This window comes from Xiphias gladius, chromosome 18, assembly GCF_016859285.1.
Source record: "Xiphias gladius isolate SHS-SW01 ecotype Sanya breed wild chromosome 18, ASM1685928v1, whole genome shotgun sequence".
Lineage (NCBI taxonomy): Eukaryota > Metazoa > Chordata > Actinopteri > Istiophoriformes > Xiphiidae > Xiphias > Xiphias gladius.
Window position 1 is genome coordinate 13,256,218 of NC_053417.1, and position 24,215 is coordinate 13,280,432.

The window sequence follows — 24,215 nt, forward strand, 5'->3', positions numbered from 1 at the left end:
TGTGAGGCAGCGGGCTCCAAGGTACAGAATGTCGACATTCCAAAGACCTCACAGCAATCTCTAAAAATGTCGTCCTCTCGTGTGTGCTCATCTCTCTGACCGATGTCCTTGCCCTTTTTCCCCTCTTTCCTTCCTCCCTTTGCTCTCTCTAGCAGCCAGTTAATTTGCACCATGTGTTGTTTAATGGACAAAGAGAGAAAGAGTGGAAAAAAAAATAGGGCCCTAGTGGAAGCGTGTGAACCCGATACCACTGTAAATCTGCACTTCCACAGCGTTACCCTCTAACCCCACCCTCTCCCCCCTCCTCCTGTTCTCTCTCATTCTTTTTTTATTGGCATGTCACACATTGGACAAGCTGGAAATTACACTGAGCTGAGCTGAGAACCAGTGGTGAAGTACGCCAGATACCCACTTAAGCTGAGAGAGAGGGGAAAAGCAGAGGGTGGAAAGGAGAAAAATAGGGGACAGGAGGGAGAAGTGGAAATGTAAACTAGGAGAGGACGAGGAGGTGGGGTAAAAAATTAGCCGTCCCTTTTCCAAACAGAGGCCAATCCAATTAAAGCTTGACCAATCCACGCAAAAGTGTTCAGTGTCTGGTTACTACACTCAGCACTGGGTGGCCAGGCAAAGACAAGAGATTCTCCGGTAAAAACAAATACTCCCTAGAGCTACTTACAGATATTACCAGGGATATGTACAGCAGAAAATGATGTGAAAGAAAAACACAATTCTCTGGTATCTACTGTGGAAACCATCCAGCCCCAGTGATTGTGAGACACTATCAACATTACCCTACTTCAAAGGACCCTTCACCCTCTAATTTAGCGTGTAGCCCCCTATGGAGGAGTCGACTGTTCATTTCAACAGGAAGACCTGGTCAGATAATTAAACAGGCCCTGTCATTATTCTCATATGAAATGACTGGGTTGGAAGCCCTGTAGGTTTTGACAGCATCAAATCTACCTGCCTTTCTTGGCGTATTTGCTACATTTGTTTTCCCTCTCTTTCATCAAAGCAAGTGCCAAAGAAGATAGCACTGTCTGTTTGCTCTTCTGCTTTAAAGATAAAATGTAGTGCTCCATGCCGGAGCGCAGTGAATTTCCTTCAAGTGTTAGCGAAGACATCAGAGGAGACATATTCGCTTGTGATGTGCCAGAAAAAAAGAAAAGTGTCTGGGGCACTGAATATTTCAACAACTCAGCAACAAGGGGTGGAATTAGCACTTGGATATATATGCTAGGCCCAAATGTCATCTGTCAATGACATAACAAATTTGCATGCATCTGTGTGTGCGGGATGTAGCCAAGTCGGTAAAGGTAAACTCAACTATTGAAACTCCAAGGGGGAAGAGTGGGCAAAAGGGCCTCTCTGCTGAATAATTTAGCAGTGCTGGGTCAAAGAGGCGGCTATTGATTGAGCTTTTAAAGAGCCTTATGAAAATGCTATGGCCGCTTGCCTGGCCCTTCAGCCCGACCAACCCCCACTGTCCGGAGGCTGCAGCCTCTCCATCTAAACACACACACAAAACCCCATTTTGATTTCAGTCTGTCTCTACTTCCCTCCCCTCCTGTCTTCTATCCTACAAAAAAAGAGATAATCCTATTGGCTGAACAACTAGTTTCCATAGCAGCATTTAGCTAATGCACAGGGAGGGCAGTGAGGGTGAGAGAAAAAAGTGTTATCTGTCCAAAAAGATGAAAAGAGGGGAATGTGAGGGAAAGTAGAAGCAAGGAGCCAAGGAGAGGGTTGGCTTGGTTTTATACCCACAAGGAGAGCTGAATACAGCCTCCTCCACTTGCTGGGTCTGAACTGTGTTGTTATCTCAACCTTGCCATTTGTATTGCTTTATTTATTCATCGCTGCACTCGTGTGGACAATCAATCTTAGCTGCTTCCCTAAAGAGAGACAGAACTCTGTAGCCGTCTGAGAGATGCGTGCCTGTCTCCATCTGATGTGAGAAACGCACCGAGCTTGCAAACTGACAACAGAGTAGGACTAGCACTTGTCTTGCAGATTAAGAACATGTTTGCATAGAAACAGCAGCTGCTACAGCTAGTGACCCCAACACCTCAGCTAAATGACCTAATGTTATTACAAAGAGTGGCATTCATAGCTTCACCTCAATGAAATTGAGTGTAGAGACAGAGGAGGAGGGAGGGACTGGGAGGGGCGGGCAGGATTGGTGGGCTGAATACTTCATAGAGGAGCATTAATCAAAACAGTCATAATGGGGAAAGTCACCTGATACTGCCAAAGCAGCAGTAAAAAATCCTTTGCTCACAGGGTTTAGTCACAGCCAAATGTGAGGGAAGGAAAGGGAGGGCGCTATTTGTCAAATAAAGGCAGGTAATCTGAGCAAAATTAATTTGTTGAAATCAAAAAAATTGTTCCACTTCATGTGTTAACCTGCTCTAGCCTACCACAGTTAAGAAGTATAATGTCAGCAACCATTTCTAGTCTGTTTCCCTTTTGAAAGTAAGTGACAATGAATGCCTATTCACTGTTTAGTGGCTGTTGTGCTGTGGTTCTATTGCTTTAAGGCTGCAACTCAATGGGGAACATTACAGGCAAAATGCTTCAATCACACAGCTTGCAGCAGGCTCGACTGGCCGGCCCTGTCTATAGACGCCTACATGCCCTTGTCAAAGCAGCTTCCTCACAGAGAGCACAAAGACACTTAAGACAGCCCCACACACAATTCTGAAAGGCTGCACCTCCACATGTTCATGCCTCTGAAATGTACCAGCTCGCTTACAGCAGCTGAGTGGACCCTGGAATGAAAGGAAGAGCTGAGCAGTACACACACACGCGTGCGTGCACACAAAATTGCCCCTAATGACTGTAGCGCCCCTCTCTCAAGAGATGGCAGCGGCCGCTGCTCCACTCGATAAATATTAACAAGAAGTGCGACTGATGGCAGTGCTCACTGATCCATAATTGCATTTCAAAATGTTCGATGGGGGTGGGGAGGAGGGTGGTCGCAGAGGGAGAAACGGGAAGATAAAAAGAGGGAACTCAGCCTTCTAGGCAGTGACAAGAGACAATCTATGCCTGTCTAGTCCACCTCCTACCACCATCTCAATGGCACAATACCAATGAAAGACTTTCTAGTGAAAGAAACACACAGGTTGTTCATTACAGTGCGATGTTCTTGATTTCATTGATTCATGGCTGCATGCATCACAGGGAACTTTATACACAGGGAGAAATCTGAGGAAGGATCAGAGAGATGGAAGGGAACTCCACTTGCCGATGCCACAGTGTACATTAACTGATGTTTTTGCATGGATCTGAATATGCGCAGACAAGCTAGCCGCAAGCTGATTAGCCAATGGATCTTATTGTTAAGCTAATTCTCAGCACTTTGAATTCCACTAGGGCTATATTCAGGATCCACAGAAAACCTAATAACTGCTCATGTTAAGCATGCGTATTTATGCACATATATTTGCATCTTTATCAAACATTTTTAATTATTGGCTTTGAATAGGTGGCATTTTCCAAGGCTGTATGATAAGCACCACCTAAAACCATCGGGAAACAGTTGTGTGAGATACAATTAACATTTGGTGTGTGCGCGTGTGTGTATGGGAGGTGTACACACATTGTTTACATGACAACTTGGAAAGCTATGTTGTCATATCCGTCCAACACAAACACGCATTTGAATACACATGTAACCACACATGGACAGTGCATATGTCCTGATTAAACACTGAGAACTAGGGATATTCATAAATAATTAATGTCCAAATTTTTATTCAGTAATCACGTCACATGTTCATGTCTTGTCTTTAAAACACTTTACTTCTGCAAAACATGAAGCTAGATATATCACTGCAGGAAAACTTTATCATAAAATATATCTGGTATTTTGTCCATGGTTAAAATATAACAGCAAAAATTCATAGTCCTTGTTTTTTTTTGTTATAGTCCTTGAAACAATTTTGCCACATTGCAATGTTAAGTGAAAATGTATGAGACTATAAAATTGTTATCACCATTCTTTCTCCAGCTATCTTGTAATTAAGTGTTTTGGCTTTCCAATCAATGGTTACAAAAAGCTTAAGAACAACAATGAGGTCATATGATTTTATAAACACCAAAGGAGTTCACTCAACACATGGAAAGCATATCTCAAATAGTTTCTAAATGTAGCTAAGTGTACATTTCTCAGTGAGCATCTGGGAATCACAAATGCTATTAATTCAGTTATCAGAAAAATATAACGTATTACAAAATTTAATGGGAGCCAAAATGAATTTTTTGACAGATAAATGTGGAGCCGACACTCATTTTGAAAGATAATTTAATAAAAGTTCTGCTTCATTTGACAGTTCCCACTTGAGAGAGAGTAAATATTGATAAAAGAGAGAGATCTGATAAAACTAATCACAATTAGCTGGGATACACCAGCAATATGAGGGGCTAGGCAAACCCACATGCACAAATCTTGCATGTAGGGTGCAAGGCCAAATAGTAATCAATACGAGCTAAGGTTTGTATGCAGGTCATTTTCCTTTCCAGATGCACCTTTTGTTTCAACATATCTCATCAATTAGATTGAAACACATCAATTACCTCCAATAACACGCACATGTGCATTGTGCATGTGTGGACAAGTTATTTAACAGCATTAGAGGCCTGAACAAATACTTCATCACAGCGTGTTTTCACTGGACACGTGTGAATGCACAACGAATTACAGATCTGCTTGCACACATCTCACAGTGCAAACAGAGCAAGCTCAACCTTGAGATGGCTACAACCTTACGCTTTGTTATTAAACTGATGCCACATTGAGGGGCACAAAATGAAAAACCAGTGAACACAGTTTACAAAGTATAATGGTTGTATGACAAAGAAAATCCCTCATTCTTTTAAGCTCATCAGGCCTGCAACATATCAGCTGGACTCTGGCAGGATAATTGCATTGTACATGGCATCTAATTAAATGTCCAGAAGCAAGGAGATCCAGGACTGGAGGTAGGTATGTGTGTGTGTAAGACTAACAGCAAGAGAGAGACTGTGTGTGGGTGTGTTTTGGTGTACTGGGCTACTCAATCCCCTGTTCCCCGAGGGAGAAACGCTGCAATCACTCCATTAGCGAAAGACGGAGGGAGACATGGATGCCGGGAGAAAGCAGAGAGAGCGAGAGAGGGATGTGGGCAAGGGAAGGAGGGAGGATGAAACACAGCTGACTTGGCCAATAACAGCAAATGAGGTTAGATACGAGCAAAGAGGGAGGTAGGGGGTCAATGAGCGTCGAGGACATGGACACAATGACCAGAACATGAGATGGGAGGAGGGAGGGAGGCGAGTGACAGCAGATAAAGAGGGAGTGGGGATGAGGGAGGAATGAAGTGTAGAAACAGACGGATGAGAGAGTGAGAGTGAGTGAAATGGAGACAGAGGAGACAATCGGGGTAAGAGAAGCAGGATGGATTGGTGAAGTCAGGGTCAATGGGCAGATATGGCTGCAGATTGTTCCTTGTTCAGTCGTTGTCAGGTGGCTTATTCTCTTAGGCTGTCTTCCTAACAAGGGACAACTCCCGTAGGTTTGTGCCTGCACACATGTTGTTCTGAACCACATAAAAATGTAGACAACCTGCATGTTCATAATATAAGTTACATGACCAGAATATAAACATGGCAAACATTCACATGTATACATATAAGACGATGGCAGGATCACTGCATCCTCTCATCAAATATAGATTGTAAACACGTTACAAGGTTGTGGCACCAGGTCTAAACTGAAACTAGCTCTTTTGGAAAAACACACTGGAGGACTGTTGGCCTTTAACTGACCTAACCAATCACATCAGAGCGAATAAAAGACAAGACTTTTTTTTAGAATACACCTTAGTACACATCCTCAAACTGGTTTTGTAGGCACTTGTGGTGACAGATGCAGTTTTAGCCCCCTTAATATTTTTTTTTAAATGTTAAATTCACTTAAAGTCACATTTGATCTAGTATATTCTTCTTGTGGTGCCATTGTTTTACTGCTTAAAACTTATCTTGTCTCGTGAATATGTAAATCATTTTATCAACTTATTTTTCAGAAAATTGACAAAGTTTATTATTGGTATTAAATTTCTTCCCTTTTCTAATAATCTAAACATGTGCATGGAAGAGAACTGTAATGATAAAGGGTCTAAATTTCTATGTCTTTCTTCCACTCCTGATTTTGTTGATGGTTAAAATGGCCTCCTACTGGTCACCTCTGTATCTGGGCAGACATTTTAGGAGGAAAATGGGAGACTGAAATCTATATGGCTGGATCAATATGTCACAGAGGTTACAATGGCCACCAAAGATGCCTCTGTTGAGCAAACAAACTAGGTAAAAATTATTGTCCTCCAAGTCCAGAATGACCCCAATAATGCTGCAGAACGGATTTTATTATTTTTTTTACATGTGTTATTGCTGAATGACTGTGCTCTGTACAGAAGCAACAAGGAGGCAAGCAAACATGCAACATCACTTTTCTCAGAATCATCCCAACGTAGAGAAGACACACAGTGAGAGACAGATATAAAGAGACAAAGAGGCGGGCTTCAATCCTTGTTCTTCCCCACGCAGGAGAGATTGATGGTTGCATTCAGAAATTCTACACACCACTAATTGGATTCGCAGGTCATTAGATAAAGTACAGAGTGAGACTGCAACTATCTAAAGGCTGAGGGAGGAGAGAGAGGGAAAATGAGAAGGGTGCGAGAAGGGCAATATTGATGAGGTTGTTTGGTTCAGGACCAATGAAATTTCCTCCCCCTCTGCTGCGACTCCAAAGCGTTGTTGCCCCACACAGAGGGGGGTTGATCGATAATTTGCGCAGCAAGAAAAAGTGGGGGCGACAGACGAGGGGAGGGATGAGAGGGTAGAAAAATAAAGGGAATGAGTTGACATCTAATGCATGGTTCATTTACATGGATCTCAAGTTGCCTGCTGCCTCTCCTTTTCAGTATATTGTGGCAAGAGAAGGAAATGCGATTACACCAACCATTATGTTCGACAAAAGAGCAGAATGAGTGGATGACCATATTTTTTCGCCAGTGGCATAAGTCTGTGTCCCAGTTTTGATTGCAGGGTGACGGAGTAGATTCGAGGCTGGCCAGCTAGATGGTAGTTTATACATGTGCAATTACAACCTAATTCTGCTATCATCCTTAAAGAGGATTTTGTGCCGGTCTAGTAAATAGAGATTACAAGTTTTCAATGTAGCTAGTAAAGTGCCAATCTTTTCTGATTTGTAGCCCGGTGACAAAGAGAGCTCATTGAAAAACACTGTACTTGTTTAGGGTGCCAGCGGGGCTTGTTGTTTTAACATAGGACGACAAGGGTACAGTCTGCTCAAACCCATACAGGCATGCAGATGGCTGTTCATTAATTACAGATGGATGGGGGGAGAGAGTAACAGAGAGCAACAGACACGGAGAGAGAAAGAGAGCAAAGAGAAAGAGGTCAGCTAATGGAGCAAGTATTCTCTCTCTCTCCCTGGACAATTACCTCTGTCTTCCCCAAACCTCTTCTGGCGCTCTTAATCAAGGTGCAGGTGCATGGGTTTTTTTTATGTCAGTGTGTGTCTGCATGCACATGTGTGAGCTCAGGGAGGGGTTCCTGCCATCCTCAGCACTCTCTAGTACCAATCCGATTAAAGCCCAGCCGCTCTGGGGCCAGGCTGTCTTCCCCTCTGCAAGGCTCACCTTAAAACCCCGTCTTCCCATAACAACTGCCTTTCACACACAAATAAGTATTCACACATGAAACAAAAGTGCCAACATCCCTAACTCAAATACATATACATATGTACACACACACACACACACACACACACACACACACACACACACACATATATGTACACATACGTACATATGTACATACATATATACACACATATATACATACACACACACACACACACACACACACACACACACACACACACACACACACACACACACACACACACACACACACACACACACACACACACACACAAACTATTCAACCTTTTCCATACATGGCCTTCTGAGCTGACCTCCCATCATCACCCTGGCTGTTGGCAACCATTACTTTGGCCCCCTGGGGCCTGGCCGCTCCTCACAGAGCCCTCTGCACTCTGCTTAGACAACCGACCTGTTAAAAGACAAGCAATGCTCGCTCCAGCAGGCTTAGATGCTGCTTCATTTGGCACCATAGGCCCATCGATTACATATTCCAGTAGTCTTTACCCATTAGATTGTGGTCACATAACCAAAAACCTGCACCTAAATGTGTTCTGCTCTCCATTCATGGCAATTAGAAATCATACAAAAAGGACCAATTTTGAAAGCATCACTTTCAGCTGCATAATCAATTCACATTTGGTGAGCTTTCACTGGCAAATTTCCTCAGCCAATAGAAACACTTGTTTGGGTGCAATGACCTCTGAGATAAATCCCACATGGAGCCAACCATTATTATAACTGGGAGTAAAAACACCCAGTTTGATAATACAGTAGTACAAGATTATATATTGCTTAAAAAAAGATAAATGTATTCTTCATTGTTTGCAGGTAGCTGTGATGCATTCATGTTTTCTAAACCCATGCCGCATGTCATTAGAGTCAACTACAGTGTAGCAAACTAAGCACATATCTTATATGTTACATCCTTTTTCATCAACATGAACAGAAATAAATCTGTTGGGTGGACTCAAATGCGATTTCCCCTTTAGCAAATATAGAAAATGCAGTGTAGGAAAATCAATTGTGTGTGTGTGTGTGTGTGTGTATGGGCCTGGGATACATTTTAGGTTTACTAAGTAAGCACCACCTAACTTGACTGACTGACCCCAATGAATCAGCCATCCTCAGATTAAAAACAGATTAAAGACTAATTTCTTTCTTAATTCAGCAAAAGAGGCAATTTAACCACATTAAGTTGTTAAAAAAAAAAAATCAGTTAAACTGCTGAAGGTCTCCGTCATTAAATCAATTCAATTAAATGCATCGACAAACATCTTTATTTCCATTAAAAGCGTTTATTACACTGCCAGTGGATCACAAAGAGGGATTTTTATTTTTCAACATAGCCCTTTAAAATCAAATCTCAGGATATAAACTGATTTTAAATTGTATTTCACTATGATTTGTATTCAATTCTTATCAGACTTCCACGGTGTAACAAAAAGGTTCAACTCGGCACCTGTATCTCCTTATCACGGTGCACACGCAATCGTAGCCCTGAATTCCTCTGGAATCTCTTCTCACTAGAAAAACAGTGGGTTGTTTTTCGGCATGGAACATGGGATGGGTGGGTGGGTTGGTGCTGAACCTCAAGCCAGTGTGGGGACACAGGGACATAAAACAGGCCAGAGATGAATAGAAAATTTACTCACCAGCTTGAAATCCTGAATGCTACAAATGAAGTAGGGAGTGTTGGGCCGCCGACTCTCAATGTACACACAATCTGCAAGTGAGAAAAGTGAGGGGAAAAAAATAGTCAGTTTGAGTTTGAAAGAGGATTTTCCCACTTCCCAAAGATTTCACGTTTTTCTGCAGGCAGACTCAGTAATATATTATTTTGTGTGCTGTTACCTCTGCTGAAAAGACATTTTTCTCCTTGAGTCAAATTCAATTGGAATGCGAGTAATAGGATTAAGGACTTTTGGAACACTACAAGGTTGCCTTTCTAAAGCAAACATTACGCCCAAGGGGAATTTAGTTATTGTTCCACTCCTTTTATACACCAGTGAGCAACACTAGCTGTAACCCGAACCCACCCTGCAGTCATCACTATAACCTGTTTCTATAAAATGACAACTTCTGTCATTGCACCTATACATGTCCAGTTAGCTTTGGTTTAGCTCAGCAGTAAAACAAAAAAAAAAGAAAAAGAAAAAAGAAATCCACCCTGTATCCTCTCATTCCCGTTTTAAAATGCTGCCAAATTACATAACCCACACAAGTGTTAAAAGCAACCCTCTCGTAATGCTTGTGAGGAGGTGGCCCAGGATGTCTGTGCTGTTAAATTGAATGTGACTGGTGGTATGGCCAGGTCGTGAACCCTCATCTCCTTAACAAAAACATTCATGCTGCAGAGGACAAAAAAACACACAGCCACTTCTGTGGAAGAGGAGGAGGAGGTGTGGGATGCGGCTAATGGTTACTGCTAAACCTGGTACAGCACTTTCCAGCAACAACCAAGTGTTAGACTTATTATAGGAAAAGAGGAATTCACAAAAGTCAAATTAGCATAATAGTCTCCCATTCACCTTGGCTCTTAGCTGAAACACAAAACCACAAGTGTGATGAAACTGATCAAAAGAAATTGATTTATTTTGGTTTTTAAATAACTTGTAAAATGGAGTTCTTGCTTGCTCAACAGGCAGAACAATTAAAAGCCGCTGACTCTTAACTGACTGAAAAATAAGTCACACACACTGAAAACTGACCTTCGATTCAGATGGAAGCAATGCTACAAGCTATTTGAATGCTCCCAGGGCTGGTTTTGCCTACTGTTTGCTGCAACAGAGCGTAGTGCTCTTGCTAATGTTCACACATGCACAAAGGCCATGAAGAGGGAGAGCTACTCAGCCCTACTATCTTACGGCTCTGCAAGGTTTGAGTAAAAAAACAAAACAAAAGAAAATAACAAAAGAAAAGCAACCATAGGTAAGATTTACACTGGCAACACAAACAGCTTGTGCTCATTTCACCAAAAGACATGCTGAGCTGTTCTATACAGAAGGACTAAGCCACAATTTTCCTAACAAAAGATGTGCGGCTAGCTTTTTTCAGTAACTGACAGTGCCATCATCTGTTATTTATTTGTTTGTGTCAACAGAGTTATCGATCTGGCTGTGGTTTATCTTACGGCTTGCAGAGGAAAAGAGTGGTGGCACAGATATTAAATGGCTCTGACACCCAAGATACCATTTGTAGAGGGGCTGGTGTGTATGAGTGCGCCTGTGACATCATGGGCTTTGTTTTTTGAGAGGCTCTGTGTGTGTGTATTTGTGTGTAACCCCAGGGTGGGCTTGTTATCTGCTGTGGGCTGAATGAGCTGTTCTAAAGGAAGGGGAGGTGTGTGTGTGTGTGTGTGTGTGTGGGGGGGGTTATCGCCATGGCTCTGAGTGACGCATTATATCTCTCTCACTATTGCCCTCTTCTCGCTTTTCCCCTCTCTCCTTCTCTCCCTCCTCTACACCATCCCTGGAAGTCATTTACAAGATAACATGAATGAAAATATCCATCAATACTATTGTGTGATCTGTGAGTGACATTGTGTGTGTGTGTGTGTGTGTGAGAGTGACATTGTGTGTGTGTGTGTGTGTGTGTGTGTGTGTGTGTGTGTGTGTGTGTGTGTGTGTGTGTGTGTGTGTATTATGTATGTATGTTGAGACAGAGAAGCCGGTAGAGGCAGAGAAGGGAGCAGGAGGGAGGGAGTGGGCGGAGGGTAGAGAACAAAAGAGACTAATCTGAATGAGATGACATGTTTCAGAGGAGTCAAATCGGGGGAATTAGGGTTTAGTGTCCCTTCACCTCGTCGGCACATTCATTTAGAAAGGCCAGATCTCTGTGTCTACACCCCTGAGTACATCAACAGGCATAAAGTACAGATAGGGAGAGTGAAAAAGATAGGTGGTGTGAAAAAAGAGACACGGATCTAGTTTAATCATTCACAGACAGCAAGCGAGTCTATTCTTCGAACGTCAAAAGCACACTTTGAATTCATCCTGGGCACTAAAAGTCTACTACCTCAAGGACATTTCTCTGAAAGCGACTATAACAGAATATCAGTGAATGTGGAGGTTAAAACCAAGTTAACACTTCAGACTCTGCCGTTTGCACGAAAAGGAGGCAGTGGAGCTAAGGGAGGTTAGTTGGGTGGGGAGTGGCTTGTCGAAGCAGGGCCACACGGCTCCTCCAGGGTCTGCCTGGCTTGTTAAACATTCCTGCCATTTTGTGCATTTGGAAGTGGGTCTCCTCGCTCAAGTGGAGAAGTGGAAAGGGGAGGGACTAGTGGTTTAGCTGTGGTGGGGGTCTATGTGGGGGGATGGGTAGTTTTTTTTTGTTAGGATTGAAGTGTGTGTTAGCTGGATGGATGTAGCTTTCGGTGTAGTAGCCTTTGTAGATGAGTGCTCTCACTCCCTCAGCAGTCGTAAGTTTAAATTAAACTCGCCTCCACCCTACAATCTACTGCCGACCGCCATGCCACCCAGACAGCGAGCGAGAGAAAGTTCAATACTTCGACACCAGGAGATAACCATGAACTTACTGAGCACAGTTCCTCAGACCTGAGCACTTCACTGAAACCTGATCCTGGTGGTCACTGTTTCTCCAATTACATTGTCACTCCCGAGTTCGGGGAACGGAATATTCATTGTTATAACCTCGCGACACACACACACACACACACACACGCACGCACACGCACACACACAAGTTTTCTTAGTTGTAGCTCAATGTTCAGCCAGCTATTCTCTTATGACTGCCAAGCATGTCTAATCTAAAACACACCTTGCCTCAGCAAAAGAACGAGTCATACTCTCTTTGTATCAAGTAAACAAGATGCTGTTTAATTTGCTGCAGCATTCCAGCAGAAGGGAGGGGGAGTTCTTAGGTAATATCAGCTTGGCTTTCTTTTACGAGCCAGCAACAATGGAAAAGTCACATTGTGAACACAGCCATATATGCCAGTGTTTTGTAAACAGAGATTGGGGAGGGGGGATGGATGGTGCTAAGGAATGAGATCAGCTAAACACAGCGAAAATATGAGCATAATTTAGGATACAAGACAGGCTTTTTAAATCAAGAGGAACGTGTGTTTAAACCGTGCTTGCAGGTGGTGTGTTAGCCATGAGGCAGGACGCACCTGCATTGTTAAAATGGTGCTCGGCTCAAACTGGCAGAACACACACAGCAGAGTAGTGCATGGCTTTAAAAGAGCTACCCCCCTTGAGTGTACTGATCCTAAAATTAAATAGCACAAGGAATGCAATAATGGAACCACAGGGGTGTGAGGGGACTAGAGAGCCAAGACAGACAGAGAGCTTGGGAGAAAGAGGGAGACTGGTGTTGCCATCAACCACAGCGGCTCCGTGAGGGAGACATTGCTGATGACCAAGGCTTCCCTGTGCCATTTCCTGCTGGGACAATCCCAATTGGGTGTTGTAACAGGCAGTCAAGGCCTGGAGGCACACGGACACTTAATTCTTTCCCAACTTGCCTTCCTCTCTCCTCATCCACCAGCACAACAAATCTCCCTTCTTCTCACTGGAAAAGCAGAGGGAAATACCTGGCAAGCGATACCATCAGCTCTCTACAATGGGGCAGGCCTACAGCTGACTGAGCTCCTAGGGGAGAACAGAGGCTCTTTGACAACACCACCACCACCGCCCCCCCTCCTCTGCTTTCCCTCTCGGCTAGCCCACGCTTTCTCATTTAGCAGTCGGCAGGTGGTTGGATTTCACTAAAAAGCTCTTTTCCCAGAGTCTCTAGCGTGGGGAGAGATGGGAGAGCAAAGAGGGCTTTTTAAAAATAGATCTGTTCAGTTAGTGACAGGCTACAGATTCACACTGCTATTTTTCAATATGAGATGACTCCAAGGGCTTGTCCCTCATGTTAGCTTGACTGGAAACAGCAAACCGATCGACAGCTAGCCTTTGTAGCAGAGGGGATGTGCTATGCTAATCGAGCTCTAGCCTACGGTGTCTTGGATCTCGAATAACCAATCCAACACTTACTGAACCACATTATACTAACCTCTCAAGAGGATCCGTACTGAGAACAGAGTTCAGATGTGTTGTGGTCCTGTGAAGTATAATTTACTTTGCTCTGAATTCAGAATCCCTCTGTAAAAAAAGTTACTCAAGTTGCACATAATTGACTGGCGGTGCAAATTTAAATAGATGATGGCATTCTTTGGTACAGTTCACTTTAAATGGTAATGAATGAAGTTCACGTCATTTTTAACTTTGGTGTATGAGAGTAACTGCAAAGGCGCAGTGAGTAAGTCAGCTAAGCTTCTCCACTTAATGTCCTGGTAAGAAAGCCTTAGTGAAATTATATTTCACTCTTGTCCAAAATTCAACTGTATTGTTAAGTTTGTATAACTGCACTGTTAAAAATTTATAACTGGGCTGACAAAAGGATATTACAGCTGAAATATATTTGAGAAAGAAAAACAAAGAATAAAGCAGGTTTGTGCAACTGACAACAGTTGGTCCTGAGTTTCAAGAAAGGGGGGGGCGCTGGTTATCCAGCTTTACATGTGTGTGTGTCAGATATACTCCTGCTGCACTGCGTAGTGTGTGCGCACATGACACATAGAGTGACACACAAGCAAACACACATACACACACTCCCCAGGGTTCTGTGGTGGCTGCGGCAAGAAGCACCAGCTGTCCACATCAACAACTCCCCCAACACTCATACACAGAAGGTGTTTTCCTGAGACTAGCCTGCAATCTCTCTGTATTCTACACTGAGTATCAGGGCTATAACGACAAGTGGTGCACACACTACACAATCCTACCACTTTCTAATAAGAAATTACTAAATGAATGCAAGTCTTGTCTTTATTGCCCTGATACTCGGTGGGTTGGCTTTGGAAGCCATGTTTTGTGACATGCACTGAGGTTGAAGGGCAGAAGGAGTCAGGGGTGCAGGGCAGGTGGTTTCCATTAGCTCTTTTCATTTTAAACAGCCCAGCCAGCCAGTCAGTTAGGAAGGAAGGAGCCATGCTATGCCAGCCAGCCACCTGCAGCGCCAAGCAGAGTCCTTCTGCAGTGGAGGGATGAACCGTGTGGATAGCGCTGTTTGTGTGTATTAGATTTAGCTTGTGTGTATTGCAGGAGTGTGCTTGTCATAGATAGGGACCGTGTCTATAACTGTTAAAAGCATTCCTAGTATATGGTGTTAGTTTGTGCACATTTATGTATTACAGTACACTTGCGAGTGTGCGCAAATACTTTTTTATCAGCGTACTGTGCATGTGTGTGTACTGACAAGTTTTTTTGTGTGTCTCCTTGCTTCTAAGGTGCCCCCTATTGACCCCCCATGGCAGTGTGTATAATCTCCAAAGAGAGGATCTATAATCTGGGGTGGGGGGGTGGATGAGTGTAGAGAACAGGCTCTGGATGTGTCTGGCTGGGCCTGGGGAAGTGGTGAGAGCTCAGCCACAAGGCACAGATCGATTTGGCATGTCTGCTTGCACTGCACCATACAAATGGCCCGGGACACAGTCCCCTGGCCAGCACCACAGACAAACCCCTCCATCCTTTTACAAGAGTAGCAGAGCTATAGTTAGCTGCAGGCCCAACTATTGGCCGAATGCACTTCTTCTTCAACCTTTCCCCATCCAATCGATGTGCACTAAGCTTCCTGAACCCATCTTCAAGGCATATAAAGGCTAAGCAGAGAGATTGGTGGGTGGTTGGAGATTGGGAGTGTGCAGACGGTTTCAGTAGTAGTTCACCTGTTATTTCTTATGAGATGACATGGGCCTGTATGTTTCTTAAGTTCCCTGTGACAAAAGCAATCAAAACAGTATTTTGGTTCACAATTTCTTTCGGTTTCTGCATTGCTTTCTGTCACAACTTCTTCCCTCTCCCCATGTCTGGGGCCGTGTAAATCCCTCTCAGAGGGTGGTCAGTTTTACATATTGTGTGTCACTAGACGGCTATAAAGGGATTTAACATTTAGTAAAGCATAATCCATTGCAGGCTTTGTGCCTGCCTAAGCTGCACACATCAAATCTGATTGCAAGAAGGTTGCTACCAATGACCAAGCAGGAGCAGGAAAACACACACACACACACACACACACACACACACACACACACACACACACACACACACACACACACACACACAGCTTATCACTTGAACAATAAGCAGAGGAGACAGCAGGAGGTCAGTTGCTGGGGTGGAGAATCTTCTATTTTGACAATAGGAGGTAAATTACAATCTAGTGTACCGTTGCTGGGGCTGCCACTAGCCAATCCTGGCTGATCCCTAATTTAAACCAATCTAACAACTCCAGTCTACATGGTTGGAGCAGGCTGTGACACTCGGGGCATGCTAGACCTGTCAAACTAATTGAAGGAGAAGAAAGGAAACATAAATATTCCCCACCAACCAGACACTGGCTATGCTGTTCACTCGGATGAGGAAATACAAATATTCGGAAGGGCTAATCCACTGAGACAGTCGACTTTGTTTATATGCCTTTTGAATGTTTCATTGATGTGACTGACTGCTTCCGTTTTTTTTTTTTTTTTTTCCCACCTCTCTCCCTCTATACTCCCCTCCTCCCTGCATGGTTGACTATGAGACAAAGCGCCGGTGCTCTCTCTATTAAACATGAAATGCGGAGCAAAAAAGGCTTCAATGGAGTTCGTTGCAGAGTGTTAGACGGACAGAAATAGACAGTGAGCAGCAACAAGGCTTTGGTTGAGTGTGACTGCTTGCTTGAGGACCTCCACTGATACCAGTGCATAGACAATTTAGCCAACCAGATTACGCAGTTGGACAGAAAGCATAAGGTGGAGAGGTCTAGCTTTTTCATTGCACCTACCTGACGGTGTTTAGTAGCTGAGGAGAAAAAAGGAGGGCTGAGCATTTGTGTGGATGTGTGTATGGGTAGGTAGTTGGAGAAGAAGAAACCTAACACACTAGCTGTAATTTCCTAGATCTTCCCATTAAATACCTAAGCAATGTGGCCCCCTCCTCCCCTTCCCCACCTGACCTTTTGCTAGCGGCTACATTAATGAAAAGACATGGCAGCAATGATTTAGTTGGAGGGCAGATAGCACTGAGCAGCAGGAGAGAGAGCAGTCTACACACACACACGAACAGCTAGCCTGGCTTCCTACCGACAGAGTGTGTTGACATCTCCCCCTTTAATACAGCCAATTTATAAGCAGTGGGTGAAAGACAGGCCATGTTTACAGCTGCAGAAAAGGTTGGTTCTCTTTTTAGCCTCATTCATGTGATGTAATAAAAGACATTGTATCGGCTCAAACATCTCTCCAGGAAAACTAGAGTACCTTTTGGCCCCAGAGGAGATAGCCTACTTTCAGTGAGTCTAATGGTGTTTGGATGAAATCATTATCATGGTTGTCGTCACTATCACATCATCTAGTGAAGCACCTCTTTGCTTTATTGACTCAGCCCAAGAAAAAAAAAAAAAAAAAAAAAAAAACACACAGTGGGTCAACTTGGAATTGATTGTATGATACATTGGCCTCTAGCCTGAGAGAGTACTGCTCTTAGAGAGTTGCTACATTGGAGAATTTGCAATCCCTCAGCAGTTTATTGCAATGACTGTTTCTTTAAGAGTCCAGAAATCAATCACTGATCAATTAAAAATTTGTCTTCAAATTCCTATAACAAGCTTATTGAAAACAAAGTAGAATAAGTAAATGAGTGAATGTGATGTTTACAAGTTGGGCCTACAATTATCAGTAAACTGGGAAAGTCTCTATACGGAGATTGCCTTGCGTTCACTGCAGCCAGTGACCATGCCAATGAGTGCGGCCCACCTGCTGACACAATTAGATCAAGATTAGCCATGACTAGGACTTACCTCCAGGTCTGTAAACAACATCGTCTTCTGTAATGAAGGATGTTATTTCTCCATTCTCTGTACGCTCGTAGCGTGACTTCTTTTTAGGCGTTTTCTTTTTGCCCTTCTTGCCGGCCTCCTCGGCCGTGCCGCTGCCTCCACCTGTGCTGCCGTTGTCGTTGTCCTCATCCTCGCTATGTTCGCTCTCTGCATAGTTCTTGGCCCCGCCCTCCAGCGTACAGCTGCGTCGGGGCCTGGAGCTCTCGCTCTCACGGTCGCCCCGGTCCCCGTCCTGCCGGCGGGACTTACCGGCCTCTCTCTTGTCCCGGTCCCTGTCTCTGTCCCTGTCCCGCTCTTTCTCCCTCTCCTTCTCTTTGTCGGCCGTCATGATCCGCCACGTGCCTTCCTCAGTCCTCTCACGGCTGGGCCTCCGTGAAAGGTAGACTGTGAGCCTGGGCTTCAGTCTTCTGAATTTAACAGTCAAATCCAGGGAAAATTTGGCCACACCAACAACCCCAGTGTTTCAGAAAAGCTGCAGATAAAAGAAGAAGGATAATTAGCATAAACCTGTGTCAATAACCATTATCCTTACTGTGCAGAGGCTACATTTAGTGAAAAGAATTGTTTTGTGCTGAAGGAGATTTTTTGTGCGTAAGAAATACAAGATTAGTTCCTAGAGATCAGGCAACTGACTCTTCTCAACATCACAGCAATTGTTGGCACTTCCCTCCACAATTATGTATACTCTGGAGAGCACTGAATGTCTTTATCAAAAGAAAAAACCTTCTAGCTTCCTGCTCAAACATTTCCATTCTTTCAGAGAGGCTGCAACACAGAGTTATTAAAGGGTAAAAGAATAGAAAAAAGAAAGTGAGAAAAGTAGAAAAGACAACTGCTGCATGTACAGTGTTTCAAACACTGTAAGCTAAAAGGAAGTCGTAACTTGTGTAAGCACAAAAAGGTAGTGCTGCATTGAGGATGAGCCTATAGAATTCCTCAGAGATAATGTATCGAGATGTTTTTCAGCACAAGACACTGCTTGTCGTTTGCAGTGCCACGGGAGACACACAGCATAAAGCTCAGTGACGGAGTTAACTGGCTAGTTTCACTGCAGACCATCTGTGATGACACCAAGCTCAATTTTACTCATTTGTGCCTGTCTGAGTGTGGTTATGTGTGTGTGTACTGTGGCTTACTGGACTGCACCCAACCCCAGCCCTCTTCCCTGGCTGACAGGCACCACTGTGTTAATGTGAAGTGACAGCTCTGGAGGGAAGAACACAGCAATCCACTGGGTGAGGAAAGGGAGAGGAGGGAGGCTGAGCCAGTCATGTGCCATGCCCAGTCCGCTGCCATTTTCAGCTATCGTTGTTCACTCAAAAGAGCTCAGCAACCACTTTCTCATGCCATAATAAAATCCTCCATAAACAGTGAAGTGGGCAAAGCTGAAGCAGCATGCTGTCTGCATTACACTGCCCCTACACACTGCGCCTACAAAGGAGGCTTCTCATTTACTGCCAGTGTTTTCCCCCTCCACCCCCACCGCAACAAATTAAGTAGAAATAGTTATTTCAGCCTCCAGAGGGATCAGACCAGGCGATGAGCAACCGCGTTAGCATGGTTGTGATAGCAGGGTGGGAGGGAGAGAGAGAGAGAGAGAGAGTCAAAAAGGAAAAAGGGATGGAGATTGAGCCAGGTAAAGTAAAACCAGCATCAAGTGAAAATTATACAGCATGTCTGCAAGTGGACGTGCACTTATTGAGAGAGCTAGAAAGAATATGAGGTGACGAACAGAGCGAAAGCGGAAGGCAGACTTTTGGCAGGCGCGTGCGCGCGCACACACACACACACACACACACACACACACACACACACACACACACACACACACACACACACACACACACACACACACACACACACACACACACACACACACACACACACACACACACACACACACACACAGAAGCACATTTGACGACGGCGCTCCTCAGCAGCGGGTGCTGTCATCTCGTGAGCAGACACCAACTGACAGGGCAGCTGCTCTTGTCGTCGACTTCAACACAAACACCGGGCCTGATTAAACCGCAGCCTCGTCACAGCCCCATTAATCACCTAATGATGAGTTACCACGGCGACCACTGGGCTGCCAGCATATACACACAAGAACACATTAGTACACACAGAAGACACAAGGACTCAAGAGAACTCTAACGCGCATGTACGCAAGGACACACACACACCGTGCATACACACCTCTGTTGGTGTGCCAAAATACATACTGCGCCCCCCTCTTGTATCCATATCCAGCAGCATGTCTTGGAGGTGTGAGAAACATGAAAACATTGATGAAGGTACCATTTGATAGCACAGCTCTAATCCTGGGGGCTGCCAGAATCTGTGTATGAGTTAAGCACCTCTTCTCTCCTCTAATCAGTAACATAAGCCTCTTCCCCTGAAACTCTGAACTGTTGCAAATGGAGGGCCGGCTCATTCTCCTTTGATGTTGTGGGCGGCTACAAGCCTCTATAAGTATCTTTACAATCTAGGTGCTATTAGTTTGCATCTGGATACACTTTACGTAACCGCCTCTATCCAAAATCTGTATCTGCAAATACCTTGCTGAAGTTAGCATAATTGTATTTATTAACCCTCAGAGCAACAAAATGTCTTCATACAGGCGAGCCCCTCCTCATGCTTGAATATGTTAACACTTTTACTAGTCAATTAACAATATGTTCAAGTGTCTATGGCTAATTTGTTATACATCAGTAGTTTGATGCAGATAAAAGAGCAATTGGAAGTTGAACTAATTGAGTGAGTAATCAGGAGTGAGTCAGTGTAAAGTGAAGTAGTATCACTGTGGCAATAAAAAGTCAAAATGTACTAATGGCTGAAAGGGAAGATAACAAGACAGAGAAAGTGGAGACAGAGAGAGAAAGCAAGGGAGAATGCTCTCCACCCACAACCCAGGGAGACAAAGTGCTTAGTGTAAAGCAGCGTTGGCTGCCTGGCCGATGAATAACGCTGTGAGGGGGCAGGTGAGGCTTGGAACTATTACACATCAATCACTGGGCCAGGACCCTTTGAAAGATACCAGCTGTCTTAATGGAAAACAGGAGGAGGGGGCAGTGGCTGGAGAGGGGTTGAGGGGTTCCCAGCCAATGGCACCTAATCCACCATTCACATTTACATTACTGCAATGGAGTCAAGGGCTAGCAGCCAGTGGGGCCCCGCTCAAATACATTTCTCTTTTCCGTGCCTGTTTAAATGAGACCTCTGGCCTGAAAAACCACACAGTTTGTGGCTCGATTAACACATCATCCCCCACAATGGCCACACAGCAGGTTTCTGTTACTAAACATGTTTTTTTTTTCCTCTCTCCACCGAACAGCCTTTTAAAAAGCCATGTTTTATTCATTCCAATCACTCCCACATTTACCCAAATCCATGCTCATCTCTGTAGTTTTAATCAAAACCTGTTTAATGATAAACATCCAAATCATTACGCTTTGCTTGAGTACCTAAACAGTTTGATAAAGCTATAGGACTTCTTTTTTCATCCTGCCAAATTTTAGTAATTGATTATCTTGGATTATAAATTTGCGAAAGATGGACATTAATTCATACAGCATTTTATATAACAAATAATAGAGAAACTAGAAATTTCCACATTAAATGCAAAATAGAATCTAACAACAAAATAACGAGCACAGTGATCCACTCAGTTTTGGGGAGAGAGACTGAAAAGTCATTCATGGCATATTCAATTGGAGAATTATGAAGTAGCAAAATGTGATTGGCAAGGATTTAGGGCCGGCTTTGCAAAGGGATTGAATGAAATACTCGCATGAATACAGATTAGGGGAGAACAATGTTAGCATGAATATACACAGGGTTATTAACAATGAGGGCAACTCAAATTGATCTGAATAAACCAGTGAGATCCTCAGCACTGCATGGATCCTAGCTGTGGTGATGCTGAGCTGCAGCATGTTTTCGTCAGCTCCAATCCATTACTCAGTGCGATCTAATCTAAGCTGCCATCCAAGCCCCCTACAAACAACAGCCCAACGAAAGGCTCAGCTGGAGGCAAGGGGTAGGCCACTTCATAAGGGATTCTCTGTGGTCTCTGCACCCTGCCTGCTTTGTCTTACCTGGTGCAATCATGGCTTACTTTATTCTCTGAGGCCCTCTCTGTTTTAGTTCACATTGGCAGGGCAAAGACACTTGTCTGCTCCACTTGTTTTTCAATTCACTGATGAGTAACCGCATCTTTTTTCCCTCTGCTAAAGCTGTGCTCACAAAGACTATTTTTAGCCGGCATCCGGGGTTAGTTTAGTAGGTAGAAGCCACACTCGAGAAAAGATAGCTTGGGGCTTTCCAACATCAACATTTAAACCTGCCTAGAGACTCCCATGATAAAAAGCAAAGCACTGCTGCACAAGAACAGACTCTCATGTACAATGACACTGTGGACAACAAACTGTCACTGTCTAAAAGGATAAACCAAGAAAATTTCCATCTCCCTGGGCTAACAATAGCACTCGATACTTTCTTTTTGTAATATAAACCAATACCCACTGACTCAATAATATTTTCTGTCCAACAGTCCACAGGTACTTCCAACCACAGACACAGGGATCAGACTGTGTGCTCCACAGGGTCTAAGCCTCTACTCCATCTCTAAAGAGGGCTAAATCCTCCTCTAGTCCCTGTTTGTGTTCCCTCTGTGAGAGCTCCAAATGGCTCTGAGGGGGCCGCTCCACAACCATAGATGTCCATTATCTACAGCATCTATGAGAAGGACTTCATTTCACAGCCTAATACCAGCTACTTCAAGACACAGTACCTCTCTCAGTCTGCCACGTTCGTCCGGCTGGAGCAAAGCTGAAGACCATTTCAGCAGCTCCAACTGCTTCACGAGGCATCATGTTTTGACACGGCTCCCGAGGGAAATGCCAGGGTTGTCCATTGTCACCCTTCCCCTTTCCTCTAAATGAGGCACTCTTGAGAAATGTAATCGTGAGACTGCTCACGGTTACAGTAAAGGACCTCTCCCAATGTGTCGTTGATAAGAAAAGCAGGAGAATGTGGGGTATGTGATGGCAGACAGCGCTATCATGAATGTGGCTCTTAATTGAGTTTCCCTGTAGATCTGGGGGCTGCTTTTTTTTTTTTTTGCAGTGTGAATAAAGTGTCTGATTCGAAAAGATTTCTAGTGTCTTTCACCTCTGGAGTGGTACTGACAATTCAATTTTTTGGTGAATTATGCTGTTGTAATGGAAATTTACCCAGAGGTAAAGCTGGGGTCAGGAGAGGTACAAACACAAACTAGGGACACATTCAAGATTGACTTGTACTGAAAAAATATGTGCATCATATATGCATCTTCAAACATTTATCTCTAAAATGGAGGAGAGCTCTAGCAGGGGGAGGAGGAAATGAATTACATGACGTTTTCTCAATCAGATGTATATAGTAAAAAGACTTTCTGGTAAAGAAAAAATGTGATTTTGTCTTCTGATGAAATGAAAGGACTCTTGAGATTTTAATATTTGAGCACTCAATCATGTACCACTTCCACTGATATTGTGCAATCAAATATCCCCACTCTTCCTCACAGATCTGCCTATCAGCCTAATGATCCTATCCGTCAGTTCAACTCCAACTGGTAGTCTAAATGAGTGTGGGAGAGGAGGAAATGTATTCATGTGGCTGCCCTACATCCTCCAGCTACTCTAATCACTATGCCACACAGAGTGACATGCCAACACAGAGGAAAAACTAACATAAATAGATTAGAGTGATAGATAAGACAGCTCTGAGGTTTCAGACTGACAGCGGAGGCCAGCAGGGGCACTGAAGGATGTCTTCAAGAACAGCTCCCAAAAACAAAGCCATTAGGTCAGTACACAAAACCACCTTTCCGTCTAAATTATTTAGCTATGTGGAGGCAAACTCTGCTCAGTCCTTGAGCAGATGGTGGTGGGGGGGCAATCCCTCCATTCAATGTCTTGCCAAAAAACACCTCCACCTCTAGCTACCACAGGATGGTATTAACTCTAATTAGGAAGGGCTATTATATCATATGCAAATGCCACTCCTTTAACCGCCAACCACCACCCAAGCAAACATCACGACTCACTGCCATTTACAAAAAAAAAAAAGAAAAAAAGAAAAAAAAGAAAAAGGATTCGTCTTCTACGCACAACATCCCCTTTTGTTTGTTATCCTCCATGCTAATTTAAGCATTCTGGCAACCAGAGCTATAACTCACAAGTCAATGTGTAAACACTGCAAATAGACACTGTCAGTGAACGTTCTCCAGTTGGAGATGTGTTTGTTCAAGGAAAAGGACAGCTTTAGAAAGCAGTCAACGGGGGAGGTGACTAGGGGAGTAGAATATTCAGTGTAGCGTTCAGCCTTGTCATCCACCATCTCAGTCATGCAGGCCAGTGATCCTAGGCAGAGGGGAAAAGCACCCTCTGCAGTGCGCATGAGGAGAATAATATGAATCATGAGTATGTGAGGCCTCCATGCAGCTAGCCACGCTTCTTAAACTATAGTCACAGACGGGGCTGTGCTGTAAATATTGCCTGGTTCTGGATGCGTTTCCTGTCCCTCAGAAAAAAAAAAAAAGAAGAAGAA

General features: G+C 43.9%; 1 protein-coding gene across 4 annotated transcripts in view; it reads right to left on the bottom strand.

The window, feature by feature from the left end:
- rerea (arginine-glutamic acid dipeptide (RE) repeats a) overlaps positions 1 to 24,215 on the bottom strand; it is a 124,792-nt gene that overhangs the window by 55,453 nt on the left and 45,124 nt on the right. For all 4 annotated transcript variants that reach the window (XM_040152147.1, XM_040152149.1, XM_040152146.1 and 1 more), the window contains 2 exons: positions 17,583 to 18,093; positions 9,389 to 9,459 (listed from right to left, as the gene is read on the bottom strand). In XM_040152147.1, coding sequence (XP_040008081.1) covers positions 9,389 to 9,459; positions 17,583 to 17,949 — 438 coding nt within the window. In that variant the 5' untranslated portion in view covers positions 17,950 to 18,093. The remainder of the gene's footprint in view (positions 1 to 9,388; positions 9,460 to 17,582; positions 18,094 to 24,215) is intronic.